Source organism: Bidens hawaiensis, unplaced genomic scaffold (genome assembly GCF_021521415.1).
Source record: "Bidens hawaiensis isolate Kalapana, Puna unplaced genomic scaffold, B.hawaiensis_p1.1 tig00009309_1, whole genome shotgun sequence".
Classification (NCBI taxonomy): Eukaryota; Viridiplantae; Streptophyta; class Magnoliopsida; order Asterales; family Asteraceae; genus Bidens; species Bidens hawaiensis.
In genome coordinates this window covers 416,058-434,754 of record NW_027491686.1, presented here as the reverse complement: position 1 = coordinate 434,754, position 18,697 = coordinate 416,058, and the positions used below count along the sequence as shown (strand labels likewise).

Below are 18,697 nucleotides of genomic sequence, written 5' to 3'. Positions count from 1 at the left end.
AAGATTTGGACAGACCAGCCCTAGTCTTGACCTCACTGGTTCTTTAAACTTATCAAAGAAGAATTCACAGCCTTGTACATAACCAATGTGAAATCAAGTTGCATGATACTAAATGAGAAATGCTGAATGAGAAAATAATTTAACATGAATATGTAACCAAATGTCAAACAAGTTACATGATACCAAATGACAAATGAAATCTCAAATGTAGGTTTTTTTTAACGTTTAATATGCAGGCGTTTATTACTAATAAGTTCAAAACGAAAGTGTAACTTCGAGTGCATATGTACAAACTACAAAGCCACTTATTTGAGGCTAACCATAATAGATTATTAGAATAGACGAATGTTTCAAACAAAACCGTAGGCAGACGTCAATCAAACCAACCATTTAACCTTGAAACATTTTTAACCAAAAACAAAAACAACTCCTTGGGTTTACCAAGATCGTTTGCAACGTAAAAACCAGATTCATCGTCATAAGCATTTGCAACATACAGTTTGACATAAACACCCATAGCGTGCACAGATCCACCGTCAACGCTTCCATGAAACCCACCAAAACAGTCTCTCGGTCCAAATTCATAGCAGAACTCATCATACAAACTACGATCAGGCGTACACCTGCTGCGGGTCCTTCCAAAGGGTCCGTAAGTCCTTTTGTTGGTCCCAAATACAATTGATGCCAATCTACCCTCCTTGTAATCACCACTCACCGAAGTTAAAAACTCTCCACTGTCAAATTTCACCTGTGGTTTCAAGTTGAAACGTCAAGGATACAATCATAAAACATTATAACATGCATTGTAACCCGTTATTTCATTAGTGGACTGTTTTTCGTTTATTTCATTTATGCTTCATTTATTTAGTTGTCAGATCTTAGTACGTTAAACTGTTTAGTTTATGTTCGCTTAGATTTGAGCTCGTCTGGGGTTTTATTTCAAACTAGGCCGTAAACCACAGTTGGCTCATCGGTTAGTTTTAGCCATTGGTCAACAAACCTGATAAGTATGGATGAGACTGGATATTATTCTATAACCGCAACTAACGATTATTGTGCATGTGCAACCGTTCATATCCCTCAGGATGCGATGGTTCTCTCTAGTATTGAAGAAAAAATCTCACAGGGGTCGGGAAAGGATCGGTATCAAAATTTTATAAAGGTCGATCGGGATTTTAACATATGTATATATATACATATATATATATATACCTTTAATAAAAATTTTCACAGGGGTCACATGTCACACCCCGACCATGACGGAAACGTCGGGGCGCAACCGATTGTTCATCGCACACAACACTATTAAGTGACAATATTTAATCAACTCATTTAAATTCATAAAAACACAATGAGTCACATAACTTGTTCATACAATAACCGAATTCAAATCATAGTAAATAATATATTGTTCGTTTTACTAATATCCTAATAGTCTCGATAACGTTTTTTCTTCAAGTCCTCGAGTCAACCTAAAGTCAAACCTGTAACATTGCATAAATAGATTTTGTCAACACAAAGGTTGGTGAGCAATTTCATAGTTTTTTAACAATAGATATATAATATGAAATTCCACAACTTGTATACAAAACAATAAATAATAGCAACAATTTAGATAAATGAAATCGTTAATAAGAATACATTAACGACACATTTCTATAAGGGGATGCCAAATGTACTCGGATTTTGTATGAAATCGTTAGCAAGAATACATTAACGACACCTTTCTATAAGGGGATGCCAGATATACTCGGATTTTGTGAATCAACCATCCAAAAGCGGTAAACACATTAGCACTTAAGCATATAACACCAAATCGAGCATTTATTTAAGTAAAGTATACAATAAAGTTTGTGGTTTAAGACTCAAGTATAAATCATTTGGATTTGAATAAGTTTGCAATGTCACCCCCAAAATATAAAATAGTGAAAACGGGGGATGAAAGTACTCACGTTCAAGTAATAAACTTGAAAGATTTGATGATTTGGAGATTAACCGGAACGATGAGTTTAACGAACGAAGCCTAAAGGAGAAGAAGTCTTGTATTAGAAAAGTTGTCTCGGAAGTCTTTAAACGAAAATAAATGATAAGAAATGTAAACAATTTAAAGTTTAAGGTTTAAAATGTAAATATTTAAGAAATTATAATAATAGTCCTTTAAAATATGTAAGTTTGCTCAAAACCGGGTTAAAGTATCTAGCCCTTAATTTTACTCAACCTGTGTTAAGTAATAAGGTGGGTAAAAATGCAAGAAAGCAAGTCCCTTTATAATATAGATACTAAAACGGGTTTTAACGAGTGTTCGGGTCTTGGTGACTTGACCAAACCCAAAGTCAACTTTCCCAAAATAATAAATGTATGAGATAACTCAATAAATCTTAAAGAGACTTAACCAAGTATGTAGTTCTATTGTTTTAAAACTAATAACGTCCGATAAGCGAGTGTTTGGTTTAATCGGTCCAAACTTTGTTATAAGATCAAGTTGGATTCAACATTCCGAGTACTTTGTGAAAATAATTAAAATTAGTTTATAAAGTATTTTTAAAGAAATATATAAGCTTTAATGGTTAAAAACACACTTGTGTGTCTTAAGCGAGTAAACTTGGTTTGGTTCGGTTTGGTACGGTTTTTATCTTGGAATAAGGCCAAGAATGGTTACCACATGTCCAAACATCATAGAACTTGTAAAATAATTTATAAATAATAATACCAAAGTTTTACATACAAAAAGTCAACAACAAAGTCTTTAAACGAAAGTTCGGTTTCCGGTTCGGATCTTGTTTTGGGATAAGACCGAGGTTAGATTCTACAAACCCATAACCATGGAACTAATTAAAATGATTTTAGAAACTCAAATCTTACATAAAACATGTTTATACAACTATTTAAACAAACTAGTAAACAAGAGTTCGGCTTCCGGTTTGGAGCTATTTACGGAATAACCTAGGCTAGTCTCTACAAACCCATAACCATGGAACTCAAAATGTAAAATAGAACTAAGATGGGCAGAAGTTAAACAAGTATAACAAGTTTGATGGTTAGATGCGGAAAATATATACAATCAAGGACTACTACGAGTCCTCCATGTAGCTTTGTCTTATGGGCCGGACACTTAACCGACCGAGACCGGAGAAATGCCCAACGAAGGTACAAAGGGTGTTATTATATATATGTTGTATAACAATCTTCAAGGATAAATAAGTGTTAAAAAGTTGATTATAATGTAAGACTATGGTCAGTTTGACTTTGGAAAGTCAAACTGCCAAAAAAATATGAAGAACACCTTTGAATGCTTGAGAATTGGAAGAGAAAGAGATGAATGAGCAGGGATTAATGAAGGGGATAGGGGTGTATATATAGGGTGGGTTGAAAGGGTCAAGCATGGGGTGTGATGTCAAGGTTTGCATGCAAGAGGGGTCAAGACAAGTCACAAAACAACAAAAAAAAAAGATGGGGCTACTGGTCTGCTGCTGGTCTGCACGTCGGTTCGCGTCCGGAAGTTCGTTTTTGATGTATCTTGAGCGTTTTAAGTCCGTTTTCGAATCCGTAAAAGGGGTTTTTCAAATTAGACAAGCGGGAATGTTTTAGTAACATAAAATCCAATATTTTATATATTTGAAATGTTCGGGATATAAATCGGGTCGGTTTACAACATAAAAACAAATACAAAATAAATACAATTTGACCCGAAATCGAGGGATGTCACAGTATCCCCTACTTTAGGAAATTTCGTTCCGAAATTATGATGATGATGATGAGGCAAATAGATGTGGATATTTCTCTTTCATTGCGTCTTCTCGTTCCCATGTGAACTCTGCGCCACGCCATGATTCCCATCGAACGTTAACTAACTGGATGCGACTACGTTTGGTTTTCTTTTCGTTTCGGTCCACGATTTCGACAGGTCTTTCAACCATAATCATCGTTTCATCGACATGTATTTCGTCGAGAGGTATATGGAGATTATCTTCGGCTAAGCACTTTTTGAGATTCGAAACATGAAAAGTTAGATGAACACCGGTAAGCTCTTCCGGTAATTCGAGTCGATAAGCCACCTTTCCAACCCGTTCAAGAATTTTAAAAGGACCAACGAATCGAGGAGCTAGTTTTCCCTTCTTTCCAAAACGAACTACCCCCTTCCAAGGAGATACTTTGAGAAGGACAAGGTCGTCAACATTAAACTCGATAGGTTTCCGTCGTTTGTCGGCGTAACTCTTTTGACGACTTCTAGCGGCCAGAATATTTTTACGGATTTGATCAATACGGTCGGTGGTTTCTTGAACCAGTTCGGGACCAGTGATTTGAGCTTCACCGATCTCGTTCCAACAAATCAGGGAACGGCATTTACGACCGTGGAGGGCTTCGAAGGGAGCATGTCAATGCTAGAGTGGAAACTATTATTGTCAGAAAACTCAATAAAAGGGATGTGGGAATCCCAATTCCCACCAAAATCAAGAACACACGCTCGTAGCATATCCTCGAGTGTTTGAATCGTACGTTCGGATTGTCCGTCCGTTTGAGGATGATAAGCGGTGTTAAGATCAAGACGTGTTCCCAAGGTTTCTTGAAGAGATCGCAAAAAATGAGAAGTAAAACGAGCATCGCCGATCGGAAATGATAGTCAATGGTAAACCATGTTGGCACACAATTTCCCGAACATAGATTTGAGCAAGCTGCTCGACAGAATGCTTTTCGCGGATCAGAATGAAATGAGCAGATTTGGTTAAACGATCGATAATCACCCAAATGCTATCGTTTCATTTTCTGGTGTTGGGTAGTTTAGTGATAAAGTCCATAGCAATGTCTTCCCATTTCCAAACGGGAATCGGTGGTTGCTCGAGTAAACCAAAGGTCTTTGATGTTCGGCTTTGACTTTTGAGCAAGTAAGACATTTAGATACATACAAGGCTACGTCCTTTTTCATACCCGGCCACCAAAAGGTAGCACGAAGATCGAAGTACATCTTATCCGCACCGGGATGAACAGAATACCGCGACTTGTGAGCTTCGTCGAGTATATAAGTATGAAGGTCATCGCGATCGGGAACCCACAAACGATTGAGAAAGCACAAAAGACCATCGGGTTTGGTTTCAAGTTGAAGTTTGGCTCCACACGACATTTCATCGTACATGTTGCCTTTTTCAACGGAGGTACGTTGAGCTTGAAAGATACGAATTTGAAGATCGGTTTGAATAATGACGCTAAGGAGCAAAACGAATTTGACATTAACCTTTCGACTAAGGGCATCGGCGACAACATTTGCTTTACCGGGATGGTAGCGAATTTCGCAATCGTAGTCACTAAGTAATTCGACCCAACGTCGTTGTCTCATGTTGAGATCTTTTTGGTCAAAAATATGTTGAAGGCTTTTGTGATCGGTAAACACAACACATTTCGTACCGTAAAGGTAATGTCTCCAGATTTTGAGAGCGAAAACAACAGCACCCAGTTCGAGATCATGAGTCATGTAGTTCTTCTCGTTGACCTTTAGTTGCCTTGATGCATAAGCGATGACTTGACCTTGTTTCATGAGAACACAACCGAGACCTTGATGAGAAGCATCGCAAAATACAACAAAATCGTCGTTTCCATCGGGAAGAGTTAGAACGGGAGCATTGCAAAGCATGTCCTTGAGAGTGTGAAAGGCTTCTTCTTGTTTGGATCCCCAATCAAATGGTTTTCCTTTATGAGTTAGGGAGGTGAGGGATAAAGAGATCTTGGAAAAATTCCGAATGAAACGCCGATAGTATCCGGCCAAACCGAGGAATGATCGAATTTCCGTGGTAGTTGATGGAGTCTTCCAATCCTTAACGGCCTCAATTTTAGCGGGATCAACATGAATACCTTTGTCGTTTACGATATGTCCCAAAAATTGAACTTCTTCCAACCAAAATTCGCATTTGGAGAATTTGGCATAAAGTTGTTCTTGCCTTAAGAGTTCAAGAATGGAACGCAAGTGATGCTCATGCTCGGCTTTGTATTTAGAGAAGATGAGAATGTCATCAATAAAGACAATAACGAATTTATCTAGAAACGGTTTGCAAACGCGGTTCATGAGATCCATAAATACCGCTGGTGCATTGGTTAACCCGAAGGGCATGACCAAAAATTCGAAATGTCCATATCGAGTACGGAATGCGGTTTTTGGAATGTCTTCTTCGCGAACATGCAACTGATGATATCCCGATCGAAGATCGATTTTGGAGAAACACGTTGCACCTTGGAGTTGATCGAAGAGGTCATCGATTCATGGCAAAGGATAACGATTTTTGATAGTAAGTTTATTGAGTTCACGATAATCGATGCACATGCGAAACGAGCCATCTTTCTTTTTCACGAAGAGGATGGGAGCGCCCCAATGAGAGGAGCTTGGACGAATAAAGCCTTTGTCGGAATAATCTTTGAGTTGGTTTGATAACTCTTGCATTTCCGACGGGGCTAAACGGTAAGGAGCCTTGGCCACGGGTATTGCGCCGGGCACAAGATCGATTCGAAATTCAACAAAACGAATGGGTGGAAGACCGGTAACATCATCTGGAAAGACGTCGAGGAAATCACAAACAATGGAGATATCTTGGATTTTTCTTTCCTTGTGGTCTTTTACCACCGCTTAGGCTAGGAACGGAACATACTTTTGGCGTAAGTATTTTTGCGATTGAGAACACGACATGAGATTGAGCCTTTTAGGAAACATTTTGCCGTAGACCTTGAGAGTTTTACCGTTGACAAGCGAAATCCGAATGAATTTATCATAACAAACGACTTCAGCACAGTGCAAATATAACCAATCCATGCCTACTATGACATCGAAACTTCCCATTTGCATCGGAATTAGATCGATGGAGAATTTACGCTTACAAAGAGTGAGAGAACAATTACGAAGGACCGAGTTTATGGTGATAGAATTTCCATTGGCGACTTCGACATAAAAGGGTCGAGAAAGCTTAGTGCGAGGTACGGCAAGACTAGATTCAAACTTTAATGAAATAAAACTTCTATCGGCACCCGTATCAAATAATATAGAAGCCAAATGCTCGTTCACTAAAAACATACCGTTCACAACATCGTTTGCCACTTGAGCTTGATTAGCATTCATCATAAAAGCTCGTCCTTAGTTACCGGGATTTCCTTGAGGTGCATGAGGTGGTGGAGGAGGAGGTGCTTGGATGGCTTGCATGGGTTGGATGAGTGGTGCATTGAGTTGGGGAAGTTGAGGTTGGTAGGTTTGGACTTGGTAGGCTTGGGTTTGATAGTAGGGTATGGTTACGGTTTGGGCATGGTTTGCAAAAGTGAGTCGTGGGAAATTGTTGCGGAAATGATTTGGGTCACCACAGTTAAAGCAAGCTCGGGGTTGTTGAGGAGGGTTTTGTGGGTAAGGTGCAAAGCGGTTTTGCTTGTTTTGTGGAGTGGTTCTTGGTTGGTTGGGTTGAGTACGTTGTGCAGAACGACATGTGTTATTTAGATGGCCAAAACGGTTACAAATGGTGCAATGGCGACAAGGTAAGTGAGATGGGTGATGAAGTTGACAATTTTTGCATAGTGGAAAAGTACCGGTATAGGGTTTTCGATTTTGTGGGGGAGCTTGGGGTTGTTGTTGCGGTTGCGGTTGGGTAACGACATAGTTTCGGTGGTTTTGTTTGGGTTTCTTTTTGTTGTTGTGGCGGGAAGAGTTTGAGTAGTTGATGGCTTGAGGTGGTCGGTCAACTTTGGCTTGAGGTGCGGGTTCGGTTTTGTTTTTATCACTTTTCTTCTTGATGGTTAGGGTACCCGCCTTAACATGGTTCTCCGATAGCGCACCGGCTAGAGTAATTGCATCCTCAAGGTTCTCGGGTTTGCTATTCATGACTGAGTCTCGAATTAGTATGGGTAAACCCCCGATGTATTTGTCGATTTTACGTTCGAGCAGGGCAACCAAATGAGGTACAAGGGTGCTCAATTCATGAAAACGGAGCGAGTAAGCGGCATTATCACCACTTTCTTGTTTCAATTCCCAAAATTCGGCTTCAAGCTTTTGGAGCTCGTGTTTGGGACAAAACTTCTTCATCATAATTCCCTTAAGTTCGGTCCATCGAAGCGCCATGGCAATTTCTGCCCCTTGGAGATGCATAACACTACCCCACCATGTAAGAGCAGTTTCCTCAAACATGCTTGAAGCGAAATTAGTTTTCTTCGCTTCGGGGCATTCGCTGTGTCGAAACATACTCTCCATTTTCTCAAACCATTGCAACAAGGTAGTTGCATAGTTCGTGCCGACGAATTTGGTTGGGTTAGTACCGGTAAATTGTTTATAAGTATAGGATGCGGGTTTGGGTTCAACGGGTGCAACAACGGAAGGTGCAAGGGGAGGAGGTTGGGTAGCTTGAAGTTGGGTTAGTAGTTTGGGAATCATAGCGGCCATTTGCTTGACGAAGAAAGATGCCATACGCCGGTTGGAGTTCTTGCGTGGTTGACGTCGTAGTGGAGGCATTCTAAAAAAAAATTATAAAGAAAATAGAATGAGTTTGAAGTAATTGGAAATAATTATGAGGGTGTATAAAGATAAAATAAAATTTCAAGTTTTGATTGTGAATTCCTAAAGTTAGTGAGGATGAGATGTTAGTAAGAAAAAAAAAATTATTTATTTATTTATTTTTTAAGTTTGTACATAAACTAAATGATAAAATGTGTATAAGTATATGTTTCAAAGTTTTGGAGTTTAAAAATTGGGAGGTTTTGAAGTATAGAAATTTACATATAGTCGGGAAAGTCGTACATGAACCACCATGATTTGATATCCCGACAATAAAATTTGTATATAAATGTAATATATATATGGAGTCGAACATATGCACGTATCACCGCGTCTTTTATGTCGTTGACTCAAATTGTGATAATAACATATAATAAAACGGAGATACAACGAGATGTCAAAAACACTAGTCCACGTATCACCGTGGCTTTCACGTTTTCAACACCAAAATATGGAGGCAACCGGAACGCTTGCATTCGACTACTTAAAGTTGTCGTCTCATATAACGTAAGTCGTTTGGCCTAGAAAAGAACACTTAAACTCGACCTTCCCAGGTAAGTATATCACCTTCGAATCTTGGAATTTTTTTGTCAAAAGGCTGTTTCGAAGTGTTCAGTCCCTACGGTCATCACAACGAATATTATAGAGCCGATCTTTAAGGAGATTTTAAACAACGGAATCCAAGTTAAGCTTGTGATCCATAAAACATATTAACAAAAAAAACTAATGTTTTGCGTTTTAAGGTAAGGATACCTTAGAATACTATGAAAGTGTGTGTATGTGTACATTTATGATTTAAAATAAATAAGTGCAATAAACAATCAAGTAGGGTAAACACGTATAAGCATCACGTATAAGGACCCTAAAGTCTAAACTATACTAGGTCGTTACGTCTAACAACCTATCTTATAGTCGATGGGCTCTAATACCAATCTGTCACCCCCCGACCATGACGGAAACGTCGGGGCGTAACCGATTGTTCATCGCACACAACACTATTAAGTGACAATATTTAATCAACTCATTTAAATTCATAAAAACACAATGAGTCACATAACTTGTTCATACAATAACCGAATTCAAATCATAGTAAATAATATATTGTTCGTTTTGCTAATATCCAAATAGTCTCGATAACGTTTTTTCTTCAAGTCCTCGAGTCAACCTAAAATCAAACCTGTAACATTGCATAAATAGATTTTGTCAACACAAAGGTTGGTGAGCAATTTCATAGTTTTTGAACAATAGATATATAATATGAAATTCCACGACTTGTATACAAAACAATAAATAATAGCAACAATTTAGATAAATGAAATCGTTAATAAGAATACATTAACGACACCTTTCTATAAGGGGATGCCAAATGTACTCGGATTTTGTATGAAATCGTTAATAAGAATACATTAACGACACCTTTCTATAAGGGGATGCCAGATATACTCGGATTTTGTGAATCAACCATCCAAAAGCGGTAAACACATTAGCACTTAAGCATATAACACCAAATCGAGCATTTATTTAAGTAAAGTATACAATAAAATTTGTGGTTTAAGACTCAAGTATAAATCATTTGGATTTGAATAAGTTTGCAATGTCACCCCCAAAATATAAAATAGTGAAAACGGGGGATGAAAGTACTCACGTTCAAGTAATAAACTTGAAAGATTTGATGATTTGGAGATTAACCGGAACGATAAGTTTAACGAACGAAGCCTAAAGGAGAAGAAGTCTTGTATTAGAAAAGTTGTCTTGGAAGTCTTTAAACGAAAATAAATGATAAGAAATGTAAACAATTTAAAGTTTAAGGTTTAAAATGTAAATATTTAAGAAATTATAATAATAGTCCTTTAAAATATGTAAGTTTGCTCGAAACCGGGTTAAAGTATCTAGCCCTTAATTTTACTCAACCTGTGTTAAGTAATAAGGTGGGAAAAAATGCAAGAAAGCAAGTCCCTTTATAATATAGATACTAAAACGGGTTTTAACGAGTGTTCGGGTCTTGGTGACTTGACCAAACCCAAAGTCAACTTTCCCAAAATAATAAATGTATGAGATAACTCAATAAATCTTAAAGAGACTTAACCAAGTATGTAGTTCTATTGTTTTAAAACTAACAACGTCTGTTAAGCGAGTGTTTGGTTTAATCGGTCCAAACTTTGTTATAAGATCAAGTTGGATTCAACATTCCGAGTACTTTGTGAAAATAATTAAAATCAGTTTATAAATATTCTTAAAGAAATATATAAGCTTTAATGGTTAAAAACACAATTGTGTGTCTTAAACGAGTAAACTTGGTTTGGTTCGGTTTGGTACGGTTTTTATCTTGGAATAAGGCCAAGAATGGTTACCACATGTCCAAACATCATAGAACTTGTAAAATAATTTATAAATAATAATACCAAAGTTTTACATACAAAAAGTCAACAACAAAGTCTTTAAACGAAAGTTCGGTTTCCGGTTCGGATCTTGTTTCGGGATAAGACCGAGGTTAGATTCTACAAACCCATAACCATGGAACTAATTAAAATGATTTTAGAAACTCAAATCTTACATAAAACATGTTTATACAACTATTTAAACAAACTAGTAAACAAGAGTTCGGTTTCCGGTTTGGAGCTATTTACGGAATAACCTAGGCTAGTCTCTACAAACCCATAACCATGGAACTCAAAATGTAAAATAGAACTAAGATGGGCAGAAGTTAAACAAGTATAACAAGTTTGATGGTTAGATGCGGAAAATATATACAATCAAGGACTACTACGAGTCCTCCATGTAGCTTTGTCTTATGGGCCGGACAGTTAACCGACCGAGACCGGAGAAATCCCACCGAAGGTACAAAGGGTGTTATTATATATATGTTGTATAACAATCTTCAAGGATAAATAAGTGTTAACAAGTTGATTATAATGTAAGACTATGGTCAGTTTGACTTTGGAAAGTCAAACTGCCAAAAAAATATGAAGAACACCTTTGAATGCTTGAGAATTGGAAGAAAAAAAGATGAATGAGCAAGGATTAATGAATGGGATAGGGGTGTATATATAGAGTGGGTTGAAAGGGTCAAGCATGGGGTGTGATGTCAAGGTTTGCATGCAAGAGGGGTCAAGACAAGTCACAAAACAACAACAAAAAAAGATGGGGCTACTGGTCTGCTGTTGGTCTGCACGTCGGTTCGCGTCCGGAAGTTCTTTTTTGATGTATCTTGAGCGTTTTAAGTCTGTTTTCGAATCCGTAAAAGGGGTTTTTCAAATTAGACAAGGGAGAATGTTTTAGTAACATAAAATCCAATATTTTATATATTTGAAATGTTCGGGATATAAATCGGGTCGGTTTACAACATAAAAACAAATACAAAATAAATACAATTTGACCCGAAATCGAGGGATGTCACATCACACCTACCTTTGGTGTAGGTACGCCACTGAATAGGATTTAAACTACCAAGTTTGTATCCATCATAGTTTATCACATTCACGTTTATCGAAACCAAGTTTTACATCTTGTTCTTGTTTTACAAGTTCGTGTGTGTTTGTAATCATGGTGTCCAAAAAAGTTGTAACGAATCAGAAAGCATAAGATGATCTAATAAGTGCCGATAAACATTATGCGCATGTACACATTACTAACATAAAGAAGGTTTTGCTTACTGTTTTAAATTTCAAACCAGTTGGTTCACCATGGGTTTGTGAAGGAAAGATTTCGCCGTCTGTAGAACAAGTAGACTGGATGGAGTTGATGACATCTTGCTGATGAGAAATTAAAATTTCCTTAACTTTGGAATATCCTTTTTCGTCCCATGTTTGGCCTTTCATTTCTTTTGGACCTAGTTTCAACATTTTCACCAAAGGTTGAGGTTGATCGAGAAGATATATCTAACATAGTATATATATATACACATATAATCATATATGTATATTAAATACAGGCGTCCTTTCGTTTGCAACAGCTTCAAGAAACCGAACTGTCCTATATATATATATATATATATATATATATATATATATATATATATATATATATATATATATATTGAACGACTAATTTGGATCACTCACGGACCACTGAGTATCATCGTGCCACCAGTGGTACCACGCGATCATATCCACCACCAAGCCACCAAATCAGGAGGAAACTCCTATATGAATGCTCTTAAATCTATGATAACTAGAATAATGAGAATAATGAGAAGGGGTTTTCTACAGACACCCTACTTTTTGCTAAAACACCCATCAATACGCCCCGTATAACTCTATACGGGGCGTATTGGTTGCTTTTTCTAGAAAAAACCACCAATTTTGTCTTGTTATGTTTTTTGTCTTATTATCAGAAGGGGTGTATAGCCCTATACGCCGCCTCTGATATATATATTTTTTAATTTATTATTTGTAATTATTATTATTATTATTATTATTTATTGTTGTTATTAACATAACCGGGGTTTTAAACATCCGTTTGGATCGATCCAGCGGCATTAAGTTCGTTTTTACTTATATTATCATATCTCAAAGTTTCACGTTCTAAAATGTCGCTAGAATCGATCCAAACGGATGTTTAGAACTCCGGTTATGTTAAATTAAACGTTTAAGCGAGCTGGTACTGACCAGAATCTGAACAGCGAGTCGGAAGTCGGGTTTTTGTCAGTAGCCTTAAAATTTTTGTTACAAAAATAAAAGTCTTCTAGACCGAAAGTCGGTTCCGACCAGAAGCATGAGAAATTGACTAGTCAAAGATGTTTGACTTTAGCCTATAGTTCCCGAAAATGCGATTTTTAACCTTTTAAAGCGATTTTAAAAGTTTCTAAGGGACATTTGGCATAATTGAAAGTTATGAAATTATAAAATAAGTTAAATAGCAATAAATACAAGTTTTAAATAGTTCGAAAGATCTGAATTACGATCCTGAATCGGTTTAATGAATACAAATACGAAAAATCCGAGATGTTATAGCACCCTCCTCGGAATTATAACAGTAATAATAATAATAATAATAATAACAATAATAATAATAACAAATAATAAATTAAAAAAAATATATCAGAGGCGACGTATAGGGCTATACACCCATTCTGATAATAAGACAAAAAACATAATAAGACAAACTTTATGGTTTTTTCTAGAAAAACCAACCAATACGCCCCGTATAGGGCTATACGGGGCGTATTGGTGGGTGTTTTAGCAAAAAGTGGGGTGTCCCTAGCAGGATCCGAATGAGAACTATCTCGGATAGTATTTCCTATTCACCAACAAGGATATAATACCAATTAATATAATAACAGTTACAAAATATATCACATAAAATACGCAGGCAAAAACACGTTAGAGTTTTAGGACCACACTTAATTTAGGCCCCTAAGTCCAAAAAAAACATTATATATATATATTGATATATTATAATGGCTGTAAAGTAAACTTAAAGTAATGAATTGGTATTGTGGTATGCTTGGTTGTTATTGAAGTATAGGTTATGAATTCAAAACTATTAATAAGCAAATTTTTTTTCTTAACAATTGTCATGAAAAGACCCCAAAATCTTGTTTTGATTTTAGGCCTCCACATTCATTGAGCAGACCCTGTAAATATGCCACGCTAAGATGCCTCCACATAGTAGGAGGACGAACACGGAGACTGGATTTGAACTTAGAAAAGAGAGGTCGTGGCAATCCCTTGGTATAATTATCGGCATATTGGTAGTCGGCCAGCACCATATGCGGATTTAGAGGTGTAGAAGGTTGGGCCAAGTTCATCCATAATTTGTATTGTGATAAATAGTTCTTTTTTTAGGTAGCGTTTGGTATGCAGGAATGACTTTAGGAATGGAATGATTCATTACATGGGAATGAAAAAAGTGGTGTCCGGTTGCTCAATGGAATGGAATCATCCATTACACATGAAATCCCATTCCATCAAAACCATTCCTTCCCACCCCCTTCTTTTTTTTTTCATTTCATTCCTCCTTCACCCTACTTTATCAACAACACCACCACCTAACAACCACCACCACCACCAACTCCGCCGACACCACCACTGCCGCCACCACCATCGCCACCGCCACCATCATTTTCGTCGCCGGAGCTACCACCGTCACCATTGTAGGGGTTTTTGTTTTTTTGGTTAAAAAGTATTTTGAGATAGAAGTGTTTTTATTATTTCTACAATTTTTTTGGATACCAAACAATAAAATTTAATAATTAATTTCTTCCTATAGGTTAACCAAACAAGAAAAGGGAATGGTAATGATCCATTTCATTCTTTTGTCCATTCCATTTCTTCTTTCATTCCATTCTCCCTTCATTCCATTACCTCCAACCAAACATACCCTTAGTCTATATAAATGCCCACTCTCTCAAACTTCAAGTCCAAGGCCCAAACCAATTAAAATTTAATCATAATTGGTTAATTTTGAATTTCGAATGCATGGTGTCATCAAGAATCAACTCACGTTGGGCTGCCGCTCGCCCGCTACTAATCCGTATTGTGCCCCCTACAAAATTTTATATATCCACTCTGGCCGGCATATGAAGAACTTGAATGTAATCAACCTGAACCTTGTCCCATTTAAATGAATGTCAATTTTCATGTTCTTAGTTTGTTGATGTTGAACAAAGTTGTCGGATAAATAGACAGCGGAAAGATTGTCACAATAAAGGATCATTACTTGACGAGTGTGGACTGAAAGTCCACTATGTTGGCCATTCCGTAATATAGTTGGCCTATTTCGTGATATTTGGCCTCGGCACGGAATCTTGATATAATGGGTTGTCATTTGCAAGACCTATGAGACCAAGTTTGTGGGAAAAAAATACAATAACCCGAAGGGGGTCATCGAGAATCAGGACAACCACCCAAGTTCATATTAGAGTAGGATTAGGATGTGAACATATTGCACATGGATGGGGGTAATATGTATGTCGTGAGATGTTGTACCTTGAACATAGCGAAGCACGCGCTTGAGGAACTAAAAATGTGGTTCATGGGGTACATGTAGGAATAGACAAAGTTTTTATACCGCATAATCAAAGAATATAGTGATTGAAAAAATAATGAAAACTGAAATCGCATTAGACGACATAGATTAACGATCTGGGCATACCCAAGGCCTTTGGTCTAGTGGTATAGTGCCTTCCTTCTAGAGGTTGAGAGTTCAAATTATGTAAGTATAGGTGGATAGGAGTATTTAGGAGTAGATTAGTTTGTCGTTAAAAATATATAAAAAAAAAAGTTGGTTGTGACTTAATTGAAGCAAAAGTGAGAATCAGTTGTTAAATTAGCAGTACCGGTTCAACGATTAAGGTCCAAATTAAAATGAGATTTTATGGCACTTTCTTGATAATTGTAAAAAAAAAGTTTTGAAATCATGACCTGTTAGTAACAACTAAGTTTACCACCATACCGGTACATAATTTTGAGTATACTTTTCACATTATAATATAATCTATATAAAATGATTTTTTTTGTTTTTGGAATTTAGATGCCTTAATTAAATGTGAGCCTAATCAATTTCTTGATTTCGCCGGCTCAAGGACGGGCCTTGTAAATTGGTAAGCATATCGATATTGTTAGGTTGGGCACTAAGGTGTCAGATCGAGTGTAGTGGGCGTGACACCACCACCACCCACATTGGAGCCACCCGCCATAGGGACATTGATAGTAGTAACAGGATCAAATGGCCAGAATCAAATATTAAGAAATTGAAGAATATTGAGAAAAGGAAACTGACTTTTTATTCATATGCATAATAACATAGCATACAAGCTACAACACCATTTAAAGGAATGAAGACACAAACTAACTACCCACTACTCCAGATGGATGGTGGTGAGGAAACCACCCACTATCCTTTATCTTATCGACCACGTACATAAACAAACTAATAAACAACTAATACTAATAAAGAAATAAAACATTGTAAAGGTGCTATCTCAAGTATGTGAACCCACGTGCCATACGTGGTGAAGTGGCACACATCATTCCACCCCGCTTGAATCCACCTTGTTCTCAAGGTGAAGGTCGGTTTCATCCGTGGAGTCGATTATCATAAACAATTGTGGTTTTGCACATCTGTGATCCCACCGATATTTTTCATCACAATAATAACAAAAACCTTTAGCATGACGATCCTTTAATTTAGCACCCGAGAGTTGCCTTATCAGGATTGGTGCCGGAAGAGCTAGCAGAGGGGTGGGATTTGGACCTAAGAGGCCCAAAGTGTTGGTGGCAGTTATCGGGATCGGTGGTGAAGTGGCAACTTGGTTGTGGATTGCAACAATAGATGAATCTAAATTACCATGCTCAGCTAATTTTCTCCTCATCAAACGGGCCATGCCTATAGCTTCCGGTAGGGTTTTGGGTTTTTTAAGCTTAACTCATACCGGATTGGGTCCTTAAGTCCGGAGATGTAACTTCTGATTAAGTAGAATTTGGGCAAACCGTCAATGTGGTTGGACAACCGTTCGAATGCTTCGGTTTAAGCCACCACCAAAGTTGCTTGCTTCAAGAGTGAGACAGACTCAGATGGGTCATCAAACTCAGTTGGACCAAACCTTTGCAAAACAACCCACATGAGTTCATCCCAAGCTATTGGTCCTTTCAATTTGGTATACCATGTATACCATTGGAGAGTGATTCCCTCCAAGTGAAACTAGGCCAACGAAACATGTTGATCGGACGGAACTTTCGCGAACTCAAGTACTGCTTGCACAAGTACACCCATCCGATTGGATCGGTTCCGGTGAATTTAGGGAAAAATAGTTTGGTTTGGGATTGAGTTGTAACAGTAGGGGAGGCATGTTCGGGTGAGACGATCTAGCGAGTGTGACGGAGCGGTCAGTCTCAATGGCTTGCAGTCGGGTGATGATGTCAAAGAGGGCATCATGGCGATCCATTGTAGCTTGTTGTTGGGCTATGAAGCTCTCCATTTCTTGACGGAACTCGGCATTCGACTTGTTGCGTGTATTCATAGGATCGTTGTCTCTGATACCAGTTGATGGTATCAACAAGATCAAATGGCCAAAATCCAAGATTAAGAACTTGAAGAATATTGAGAAAAGGAACTGACTTTTAATTCATATGCATAATAATAAAACATATAAGCTAAACTAACTACCAACTACTCCACATGTTACTCTGACGGTTGACGCCATCCTCTCTTTCTCAACTCACATGTTCTCAAATCTTATGTGTGTATAAGGGGGTGTTTGGGTGAGCTTTTAAAACTTGCTTATTTACTATTTGTTTGTTGAAAAGCAAAAGATGTTTGGCAAAGCCAGGGGCGGATCTACAGTAGAAATGGGTGGTTCCCGGGAACCACCCGAGTTTCGAAATAATAGTGTATTTATATATAGAACATATTAGAGGAACCACCTTATATGCATTTAGAGTAATAGTCCAGCCGGTAAGGTGTTGATTTTGTAATCCACAGGTCGCAGGTTCGATTCCAGTTTGTAGTGTAATTATTTGAACTTCTTTTTTTATTAACTAACTCAGCCCAGAACACTTCTAAAAATTAGACTTGGTTTTCACATGGGAAGGCGCTCACATTAGGCTCATGAGTTACCATGTATCAAGAAATTACTTGTAAACTACTTTACATATAAGTTTCTAGCTTACCAAAACTTAAATACTATACTTTATCTTAGAATTTCAAGATGTTAGTTAACATAACGTCAACCCCTCGTCCTCGTTTAGCCAATCAGCCATTCTCCGGCAACCGCCTCCGCTTTTTCGGCCGACCAGACGACCAATACACACCTTCTGCCTTTCTGACTTCCTCCTATATTCCTGCCTTTTGCTCTTCCTCGAAGCTCGATTGTTCGAATCCTCCCACTTTGAAGACAAGTTTACATTCATATGTTAAATGTTAATTGTTGTTGACGTCTTGTTAATTGTTCTTGATTGTTGACTACTTAATTGTTAAGTTATTTGTTAAATTAGTTTTAATTTGTTAGATTGTTGGTTTTAATTTGTTAGTTTGTTAGTTTCTTAGTTTTTAATTTGTTAGTTTGTAATTGTTGATTTGTAGGTATTATGAAATATGAATATCAAGAGATATTTTCAATGACGGTGTCTCTTTTATTATTTTATCGTATTTTTATTATGTTACGAACTTTGCCCGAACTATCGAATCGACCCGAACCTCAAACCGACCCGGTATTTTTTATACTTGACTCTATGAAATTGAAGCACC

At 37.4% G+C, this 18,697-nt stretch overlaps 1 protein-coding gene across 1 annotated transcript; it reads right to left on the bottom strand.

The window, feature by feature from the left end:
- Positions 1 to 373: 373 nt before the first annotated feature.
- LOC143531935 (uncharacterized) lies at positions 374 to 16,835 on the bottom strand. Its single transcript, XM_077027117.1, has 3 exons — positions 16,503 to 16,835; positions 12,163 to 12,387; positions 374 to 748 (listed from the first exon to the last, which is right to left on the bottom strand). The coding sequence occupies exons 1-3, from the start codon at positions 16,833 to 16,835 to the stop codon at positions 374 to 376; spliced, it is 933 nt and encodes a 310-aa protein (XP_076883232.1).
- Positions 16,836 to 18,697: the final 1,862 nt, after the last annotated feature.